Source organism: Abramis brama, assembly GCF_963993115.1.
Source record: "Abramis brama genome assembly, chromosome: 6".
NCBI classification, from domain to species: domain Eukaryota; kingdom Metazoa; phylum Chordata; class Actinopteri; order Cypriniformes; family Leuciscidae; genus Abramis; species Abramis brama.
Window position 1 is genome coordinate 28963373 of NC_139968.1, and position 11370 is coordinate 28974742.

At 36.8% G+C, this 11370-nt stretch overlaps 1 protein-coding gene across 1 annotated transcript in view; it reads right to left on the reverse strand.

Annotated features, from left to right (window-relative positions):
- LOC311085177 (NACHT, LRR and PYD domains-containing protein 3-like) overlaps window positions 1-10532 on the reverse strand; it is a gene marked incomplete at its 5' end in the record, with an annotated part of 131402 nt that extends 120870 nt beyond the window's left edge. Inside the window, 7 exon segments of the mRNA XM_084117611.1 lie at window positions 3560-3730; window positions 4039-4131; window positions 7962-8143; window positions 8147-9696; window positions 9791-9986; window positions 10268-10330; window positions 10503-10532. Of these exon segments, the coding sequence (XP_083973737.1) occupies window positions 3560-3730; window positions 4039-4131; window positions 7962-8143; window positions 8147-9696; window positions 9791-9986; window positions 10268-10330; window positions 10503-10532 (2285 nt within the window).
- Between the last annotated feature and the right edge of the window lie 838 nt (window positions 10533-11370).

Sequence of the window (11370 nt, forward strand, 5' to 3'; positions counted from 1 at the left end):
GTACATACACTACGGGTCCCCTTACACTGAAATAGCCATTTTGTGCCAACATGTTTCTACAGTGGCCCTAAACGGACAAACTACTACAGAACGCGTTTCGTTACTATATTGTTCTTCGTGCAAAGAAGCTAGCTAAAGTCAGTGAATAAAACACTGACACAATGATGGACAAGTAACAATAATATTCACATCGTTTTACTGAATAATAAAGTAAATATAATTTCTTAATTTATCTTTGTAAAGAAACCTCATTGCTTAACTGGCTACTCTCTGCTGTCTCAGATGATAGCATCTTTTCCTCTCGGCCACCATAACTTTTGTTGGTTGCAATTTGTAACCTCACTACTATGCCACTAGAAATCACACACTTCACCTTTAAAAAAACTGTTAATAAACTTAGCATTAAAGAAGAACTCCAGGCAATTTTTAAGTTAATCTTGATCGTTATACCTTTGTGAGTACTGTCTATAGAAAAAAAAAAACGAAGCGTATTGGTGCTTGCAACACGGAGCTGCTACAGCTAATGCCCAGAGCTCCCACTCAGCTAAAACGGCAGTTATGGGGGCATATACATAAAGAGTGTCTTTGTGCCTCTTAACAGACACAAAATGCAATTAAAATGTCTGTCCAACATGAACAGGGCCCTTACATGACAGCAAGATGCATTTAGCAAATTAGCCATTGTTCAAAATTCACCTAAATAGTGTTTTAGACGGCTAGCTGTAGTCTCCCGCTGAAGTCCTGTGGGAACTCAGTTGTAGCCGGAAAAAGGTAAATAGCAGTGTGCAGGTGGGAGGAGCGTATTGTGTGAAGAGTGATGATCGGAGTTGCTCACAAGTGAAGAAGAAATGGTTTGCGTTTGTGCCGTTCCGAATTGTGGCAACAGAATGCGAAAATACAAGAACTTAAATTGTCATCGTCTTCCTTTCCATGACCTCGAGATTCTGCAGTTGTGGCTAGTTGTACTTCAACTTGATGTGCAAACTCCCATACAAGTACTACGCGCTAAAGATTACTGCATTTGCAGCGAAAACTTTGACAAGGATGACTACACAGACACAACACAGCAGGGCCGGTTGAAGAAAAATGCCATTCCGTGGACGAAGACGGGTGCAACCACTGTGGAGGTAATGTAAACTGAGTTCCCACAGGACTTCAACGCGAGACTACAGCTAGCCATCTAAAACACTATTTAGGTGAATTTAAACAATGGCTAAATAAGGGCCCTGTTCATGTTGGACAGACATTTTAATTGCATTTTGTGTCTGTTAAGAGGCACAAAGACACTATGTATATGCCCCCATAACTGCCGTTTTAGCTGAGTGGGAGCTCTGGGCATTAGCTGTAGCAGCTCCGTGTTGCAAGCAAGCACCAATCCGTTTTTTTTTTTTTTTTCTAGACAGTACTCACAAAGGTATAACGATCAAGATTAATTGCCCGGAGTTCTCCTTTAATAACTATATAAGTGAAGAGAAAACACTGATATATGATCACATCTTCCTTCCATAATGATTTAAATAAATACATTTACAGAGAGATTGTGATCTTTTCTTTTCCTTCTTAAAATATAAAGTTTCTATTATAGACGCTGTTTTTAAAAATATGATGGAAGCTGACATTGAGATTTCAGAATTAGACATTGCTATTTCATGACTGTCTACTGGAAAGTCCCCAGTATTGATGGCATCACAGTAGAACAATATAAATATGTTTGGCCCGAAATTAGAATCTTAGTTTTTGAATCACTAAAAGAGTGTATAGATAAAGCTGAATTATCTCCATCAATGAAGCATCTTTTAATTATTCTAGTTCCAAAGTCGAACAAGGATAAATTATTTTTTTACAACTGGAGACCAATAACTCTTTAATGTAACAATTTCCAAACTGCTCTGTTATTTTTGCAAATAAACTTAAAGGCATTGGTGAAATTATCAGTGAACTTTTATCAAAAGGAGACGTATTTACAGTCTTAGTAGATTAGTCTGTCTTGATATGTTTGATTATAATTATTACATTTCTCAGACAAACTTTTATTCCTAGATTTTTTGTATTCCTAGAAGGCGTCTGATACCCTCAAACACTCTTTTCTGTTTAAGTCTTTAGAATTTTTTGGCTTTGGTCCTATGTTCTGTAGAGTAATTTCCATTTTCTATAATGATATGTTTAGTAGTGTTTCCCTTAACTTAGGTTCATCGCCCAGATTTCAAATTAAACAAGGAATCCTTTAGTTGGTCTGGTTTTATGGCTTTTTAATCATTATTAATTAGTTGCTGTTAGCTAAAATTTGGAAATAGTGCTTTTCAACACTATGATAGAGAAGATCAGCATTTTGCATATTGCCCATATTTGTGAAAAAATAGATGGTAAAATGGGATAATTCATAATTTGTCTATTTAATGTACACTGTATGAAAATAAACCCATAAAAATGGATAATGTCCTAGCAGGAAACTGTCAGTACCTTTTCTGTTAAATTGTCTGACAATTCCTTCAACCCTAAAACACAATACAATGCAATGTGTAATTCAGAATAAGGGTAAAACACCTGTGAAAAATAAATATGAAACATTCCTTTATATTAACAGAAAACATACTTTACATAACACATTTTTACAGAAATGTCTTAGGCCACGTACACACTGCAGCTAAATTCAGTTGTCAGTTCACCTTTTAGTGCTTAATCCTGTTCTGTACACACAGAGTTCAGTAATTCACAGGAGTAACAATCTCATTCTACAACCGAATTAACTCCCGAAAAATGCATGTAGTGACAACCGCATTTAAAAAAATTATATGCAGTGTGTACAGAACAGAACAGAACTGAACAGCTAAAATTCTCTCTTCTTATGTGCGGAGCAAAAAAATCAAAGGGAAAGCGGTTTGAGCCCTGACTCATTTGTGTTGCCAGATCTTGCTAGAAAAACAGCAAAGAAGAACAAGCCCACAATAAACAGAAATAAATCCAAATGCTTTATGCTGAAAATAAGACCAAAATATCATGACCCGCACTTTAATTATATAATAAAGTCGATTGCTTTATTAGCTAAGCTTAAACGATAACCCCAAATACTTCTTATAATAAGTGGACATGGCAACACATCAAAAGCACACTCTTTGAAACAGTTTTTACAGCATAAAAACACGAAGCCTCCGTCGACTGTGCTTTAGTTAATATTGCTTAACATAACGAGTCTTTTGTCAATTTAATATATATATTTTTTTGGTCAGAATAGAGGATAATAAACACGCAAGATGTCAGAACATTATGGTTCCCACAGTGCCAATCATTGCAGTTTCGTGAGTGAGTCATGTTCCATGTACACATGGAAAGATTATTTACAGAACAATTATTTACGATAATTTACACAGATGGAACGATAATTTACAGGACTCACTCCCACATTTAAATGCAGTTGTCACTTCTGAAACTTTACAATGTTTTCGGGCATTCCATCCAAACAACACATTCTTATTCATATATTTTGTAAAGAATATCTAAAGCAAATCACACCTTTCATTTTGGTTGAGTTATTTTTTTTGTCTGTTGACACACCACTTACCTCAGTATCTCCAATTTACACTTTATATTCTTCAGTCCAGTGCAGAGCATCTTCACTCCTAAATCCTGTAAATTATTATTGTTCATGTTCAGCTCTTTCAGATTGTTATCTGATCCAAGAACTGTAGCCAGAGCTGAACAGCTTTTGTCTGTTAAGTCACAATTATTTAACCTACAAGAAAAAATAAATCACATCGCAGAATTGGATGGAACATATACAATACATTCTCTGTATAGAAATATTAAAAATGTTCCATTATTTTTGCATTAACAGTAAATATACAGTATGAGCTACACTGACATTACGGTTTAACTAGTATTTTCTTTATCTTAGTATTTATGACATTTGCTAGATAAAACAAACATAAATAGAATGCTTCGTCCTTTGCTAACTGAAGTTCATGTTTTGCTGAAAATATGTGTTATATGATTAAGAATCACTTTAGAGCAATGTAGATAAATGAGATTTATCTGACTTACAGAGCTCTTTTGGAGGTTTTGATGACTGCTGACAGTCTAATGAGACACTCGTCTGATTTCTTGAATTTCTGAAGCTCAAACTCTTCCAGCTCCTCCTCTTTTTTTTGATTTGATTTATTTATGGATTGAAAGACATACATAATCCAAAGGATAACATGTAAAAGTGTAAACACTTATTTCCAACATGGTCCTTGGTGGTAAAACAATTCACACAAACAAAGACCTATTATAAGTCAAAGACAAAAACATTTACACAAATCATCCGGATTTCAACAACATCCTAAAAACAGGCAATCATAAATCACTCAGTGCTAGTTAAAAAGATCAGCTACTCTATTCCATAAAAGGGCCTTAACCTGGTATCTAAAAGTCCCTCTGGTATTTACCATTTTGAGGGAAATTGGCAAATTATTCCACAACATGATACCTGTATAAAAAAAAGAACTTCCAGCTGCATTGTTGACTCTGGGCACTTTACAAGAACGGATACTGGCCCTAGTATTATGGTAATGCTGTGTATGAACCATTTTTATATTGGACAGTAAATATTTGGGAGCAGAACCATTTATAACATTATACATATGATTCAGCTTTAACTGCTCCACTCTAACCTGTACTGGCAACAGACCTACTCTTTTAAAAGCATCTCTGCCAATATGAGTCCTAGGGGGTGCATTTAACAGGTAGCGGATAACATTATTTTGCATCACTTGCAGTCTGTTTTTAAGTTTAACTGATAATCCACAGTACCAAGCTGAGCATGCATAATCGAAATGACATTGAATCAACGATACAACCAGTAATTTCTTGATAGAAAAATCTAAAAGCCTTGTTCTGCGATACAAAAATTTCAATTTACCTGCACACTTGGATAGTATTTTGTCAGCAATAGATGAACAGGTTAATGACTGGTCTAATGTTAACCCCAAGTATGTAACACTTTTCTGAGACACTATTTCAGTGCCATTACATTTGATCTTAAGCAATTTTATTTTAGACAACTTTTTTTTTGTTCCAAATAAAATGGACTCAGTTTTTCCCAGATGTATTGAAAGCCTGTTGTCTATAAGCCACTTTCTGACACTATTTAATTCGTTACCCAGAGTCTTCTCAATCTCGCTGATGTCATCCCCAGAGACCAACAATGCAGAATCATCAGCATATAAAAGCAGCTTACATTTCACATCAGCTGGCATATCATTAATATAAACTAAAAATAAAAGGGGGCCAAGGATTGAACCTTGAGGCACCCCACAAGTAATATCTCGAGAATCTGATATGGCCCCCGCAACATCACAAAATTGAGTTCTTCCAGTGAGGTAAGAGGTGAACCATTTCACCGCAGAATTTCTGAAGCCTATACTTTGCAGCTTTGATAATAAAATTGCATGATTTACAGTATCAAAGGCTTTTTGTAAATCAAGAAGAATCATACCCACATACTTTCCTTCATCAAAGTTTTGTCGAATATAATCACATAAATGAATAAGACAGGTTTCAGTCGAATATGCTGCTCTAAATCCAGACTGCAGTTCATATAGCAGATTATGTTTAACAAGGTACTCTTCCACCTGCTCATACACAAGACGCTCAAACACCTTTGATATTGCTGTCAGAATTGATACAGGCCTATAATTACCAACATCTAATCTACTATTTTTCTTAAAAAGGGGGACTACCCGGGCCCTTTTCATATCACATGGAAAAATACCCTGACTTAAAGACAAATTTATTATATGGGTGAGCACCCTAGAAATTACATTGGCACTATCGCGCAAAAATCTGGACGGAATAAGGTCCTGTCCAGTAGCTTTGTTAATTGACAAAGTGGATAGACACAATCTCACCCTTTCCTCTGAGACAGGATCAATTTCAAAAACATCAGAAGTGACATGTTTGGTTTTATAAAAGGAGTTTACAAATGATGGGCCATATCTACCTGACACCTTCGGCAGCTTATCGACCAGACTGGCAGCAACAGTTGTAAAAAAAGTATTAAAAACGCAAGCAACCTGCTGTTTGTCAGAAATCATTTTATCCTCAATAACTAACCCAATATTGCCAGACTTAGATTTTGATTTTCCTTTAACAGCCATATCAGTAAAAACTTTCCACAGCTTTTTAGGCTGATGTAAATTTGACATAATAGCATCAGCATAAAATTCAGACTTTGTTTTCTGTACCTTGTAACTAGCCTGATTACGAAAATATATATATTTATCATAGTCACAAGACAAAGTTGACCTCTTAAACTTTCTGAACCATTTATCCCGTTGTCTAATAAGATCCAGAATGTCAGAAGTCATCCAAATTGCACTTCTCTGTTTAATTCTGGTTTCCTTCATTGGTGCAACATTATCAAGAGTTTCTAAAAAGTGCTGTTTAAACAAAGACCAGGCCCCATCAACATCATTGCTTCCGAAAACATCTGACCAATTCCTTCTAGAAAGCATTTCTTTAAATTCCTCAGCTGTATAATGTTTTGTACATCTATATCTAATTGAACTATGGCTGCCAGTCTTCAATAGTGATTTAGATATTTTACGAGTGCAATAGGTGACACTATGATCACTCAAAGCAATATCAAGGATGCCTGATTGAGAAATATTTTTATGTTCTGAAACTAATATTAAGTCTAATAGGGACTGACTGTTAGCAGACACTCTAGTAGGTTCAGCGATTAACTGTTTTAGGCCCGACACCTTGCAAAAAGTTAAAAGAGATTCTTTCAGGCTGCTCTTACTAGGCTGCAATACATTTGTGTTAAAATCCCCCATAAGAATACATTCGTTCTCCATACATACATTACTCTTATAGCAGACCATTTCAAGAAGTTCATAAAAATCTGTTTGCTTAGGGGGTCTATAACAAACACAAATGATAATGGGTTTAGTTTTAGGAAGCAATAGCTCAATCCATGCAGTCTCCAAACCTTCCACCTGTAGATCAGCCCGCGGGTTATATGACAAATCATTCCTTATAAATAGGCACACTCCTCCTCCGTTTCTGTTCCGATCGTGCCTGTAAATGGAGTAATCCGCAAGCTCGACTTCAACATCCTGTATTGATCCATCAAGCCAGGTTTCTGACACGGCAATCACAGCAGCCTTAGAGGTTCTTGCAAGTTGACTGATCTCCTCAAGTTTAGACAGCAAGCTCCTTGCATTAACATGAATAAAGTGAAGCCCTTTCCGATTAAAGACAGCCTCACAGTCATTCCTTGCATCAACCAAAATATCATCAGAACACTGCATATCCAACTCCTCCAAGCAATCAATGACGTTCACGTGACACATTTCATTCATGCAACACCTGTTACATGCTAACGGAATGTCAGAATTACTCCTTACGGCCAGATCATAGATTTTAGGTGCAATATTTCCACACTTTATGTGAACAAAAGCATCGCAAAAGTCACAAGCGACCGCTTTAGCGTTAATCCTCACAGCCTTACCGCAGTTAGGACAGTCACTGTTGCAACTTGTCTTTGGCCGGTGTTTCATTTGCAAGCCGTTTGGCCCCGGACACTGGTGAATATCTCCGGCGAGCAGCAGACAGATAGATAATATTGTGCCAAAAGCGTCAGCCTGCTGCCTTCCACGAGCTCTGTTCCTGACAGCAAAATGGGTCTGCGTGGTGATCAAAGCAGAACTGCCATATCCAAAAAGTTTGTTATCTGCGTTCACAGAGAATCCACAGACTTTATAAACGGGCTCCCGTATATATGCGTTATTTCCATTATGCTTGTAGATCTGTTCAAATCTAAAACCTACAACATTAAGAGACAACATAAAAACTAAAATTGCAGCCAGTGCTCCGCAAGCACCTGACGCCATTTTTCATCATCACAGGTTTTGACAGAAAATCGGGGCTGCAGTTCCTCTTTCTGGAGGAATTCTGCTGCATTACACGAGGATGCACGTTCCTCTGATGTCAACAACACAAAGGCTAAAGCAGACCACTGGGCAGGTGAAAGATCACCAGATGAGAGACTTCCTTTGCTAAGGTGGGTCTGTATCTCTTTCACCAGACTTTGATCACTCAGTTCATTCAGACAGTAGAACAGATTGATGGATCTCTCTGGAGACAGATTATCTTCAAATTTCTACTTGATGTACTGCACTATCTCCTTTTTGCTCTGGTCATTGTCTTCTTGCTGTGTCAACAGTCCTCGTAAGAGTCGCCGATTGGACTGGAGTGACAGACCGAGGAGGAAGCGAAGGAAAAGGTCCAGGTGTCCAGTGTCACTCTCGAGCGCCTTGTCCACTGCAGTCTTGAGCAAATCAATCATGGCTTTATTTTTGTTTTCCTCTTCTGAAGACTCTTGATTAAACACACTCTTCTTATTGATGTCTTGAAACAGATGTGCATAAAGGGCTGCAATAAACTCTTGAATGCTCAAGTGAACAAAGCAGTACATGGTACCAAGAGTGATCCCTCTTTCCTCCTTAAAGATCTGGGTACACATGCCTGAGTACACTGATGCTTTATAGACGTCAATACCACAGGCTTCCAGGTCTGTGTCATAGAAGATCAGGTTGTTTCTTTCCAGCTCATGAAATGCCAGTTTCCCCAGTGAAAGGATAACGTCTTTATCCCAAGAAACATCTGGTGTGTATTCTCCATCATACTTTCGTCTGCTCTGCTGGATCTGAAAGCGGAGAAAGTGTGTGTACATTTGCGTCAGAGTCTTGGGAGTGTCTTCAATATTTGATTCCTGCAGTGTTTTAGAGGCGTCATCAGACTGATTGTTTTTCACATTATTTTTTTCCTCCTCTAAAATTTTCTGGAGAACAGTGGCTGAAATGCAGCAGAAGACTGGGATGTGGCACATGATAAAGAGACTCTTTGATTGTTTAACATGGTCAATGATTTCATTGGCCATTTTCTCATCTTCAAATCTTTTTCTAAAGTAATCTTCCTTTTGTGCGTCATTGAATCCTCTTATCTCTGTCAGTCGGTCGATACAGTCAGGAGGAATCTTACTGGCAGCTGCTGGTCTGGTGGTGATCCAGATGAGAGCAGAAGGAAACAGATTTCCCTTGATGAGGTTTGTCAGAAGAACATCCAGAGAGGCTGGTGACGATACATCACTCAGCGTCTCATTACCATCAAAGTTTAGAGGAAGACGACATTCATCCAAACCATCAAGGATGAACAGGACTTTGAAATTATTCCTTCTTATAAGGCTCAGTCCTTTTGTCTCTGGGAAGCATCGAGTTATAAGACCCATTAAACTTTGTTTTTCTTTCTTCTTTAAGTTCATCTCTCTGAATGGAAGAGGAAATATGAAGCTGATATCTCGGTTTTCTTTTCCTTCAGCCCAATCCAGAACAAACTTTTGCACAGAAACAGATTTTCCAATACCAGCAACTCCTTTTGTCAGTACAGTTCTGATCTCCTTGTGTTGTTCAGGAGCTTCAAACAAATTTTTGCAATCAACTGGTATCTCTTGTGATTCATGATGCCTGGAAGCAACTTCAATCTGTCTGACCTCATGTTCAGTATTGACCTGTTCACTACAACCCTGAGTGATATAGAGATCTGTGTAGATGTTATTCAGAAGTGTGGAGTCACCAGGCTTTGCAATTCCTTCAAACACACACTGATACTTCTTCTTTAGGCTACATTTCAGTGGATGATTAAAGATCAGCTCATCTAAACACAGGAACAACAAACAGACAGTTTTAATCTTAATTTTCTCTCCTACATTTATAAGTGATAATCTGACAGATGGTCATGAGTCTCTTACCTTTTAGAGTATCAGCAGCTTCATCTTGCTTCATCTCTCTCAGGTAGTGTAGTGTGAAATCAAGAGCTGCTTCTTTAATACTGCACCTGTTCTCATTAAAGTCCTTCACTAAGGATTGTGTGTTCTCTTTTTGTAATATTTTCTTAAACTTTTCCAGCTCATTTTTCAGTAAGGTGATTATTTTGCTCTCAAGATCCTACAAAGCAAAATAAAAAAATAAAAAAACCGTACATCTATATTTATAAAAATAAAAGTAAAAACACAAACATTTTAATTAGCTGTAATTATTAATAAATAAAAATAAACTGTTTTCACATTTCGTTCTTATTTTATGGGTTCTTAAAATGAAAAGTAAATGGTCAAAAATAATTAGAAAGGACATTTCTATTGAGTACTTTTTCAGGAAAACATAATAAATATTTTTTTTTATTATTATAATTATGAAATATTTATAAAAATGAATGAATTTTTTTTTACCTGGAAGATCCACCGGAGATTGTCTGTGAAATTCTTGTTTCCTGTGAGTCTGGAAATCTGAATCTAATGTTTCATTTTTAAGCCTGTTAGCAAATAAATAAATACAAATCTAAATACTGCATTTCCAGGAAATGTATGACCAAAATCTCTAGTAAATGATTTTAGCAAAGTATACTCTAGAAAATATTTGAACTATACAGCTTTATGCTAATTATTCATTGATACACTTTCTAACACAGTCTGTGCCCAAAAATAAGAAACACATGAAATACCTTTTGGTTGGTGATGGTGTTTCCTCACTGAAGTTTGGTTGGCCACCTTCTTTTGACCAGTCACTCTTCATAGACACAGAGCTGGACACATGTGAACTTGATCTTTCACGAATGAAACAAAGAACAGAGAGAAAAAAACACTTCACTACAGGAGATATACTTCAGTCTCATTTTAAGAGGATGTTTAATGTTACAATTGGTAATTAAATACAGTATAGTTGTGTATTTGTCCCTCTCATGACTGGATAGATGGTATATTGACTTTCCAATGCAGTTGCCATTGATAATAGGAGAGTAAGCAAGCTTAGAACGCGTACAAACAGAGTTCATGCAGACGGATGTAGATGCAAACAAATGTTTGTCTTTATTACTTGTGCTCTATTAAACATGATCTCAAAACTTGTCTTAAAACTTCTTATGGCCTTTCCTCGTTCACACGTACACACAAAGCCATGTGGACATGGCTTTGTGTGTTCGGTTGGCCACCATCATTTGAACAGTCACTCTTCACAGACACAGGGCTGGACACATGTGAGCCTGATCTTTCACTAATGACTCAAAGAGAGAAGAGAAACTTTACTACAGATGTTCATCTGTGTTTGATAATGGCACAAACTCTCTCTAGTCCTTCACAGAAACGTACGCATCACCCATCGCTCATTTTTTTCACAGACGGAATACCGATGAGGCATTTGCACAATCATTACTGTACTTTTAGTATTTAAAATGAATTTTAAAAATCAATGTTCCTATAACAATACTTTAGTACTGCAAAATAACACTACTGCTGAAGGAGAGCATTTGTACATTTGATTTAGACTGTAAATATTG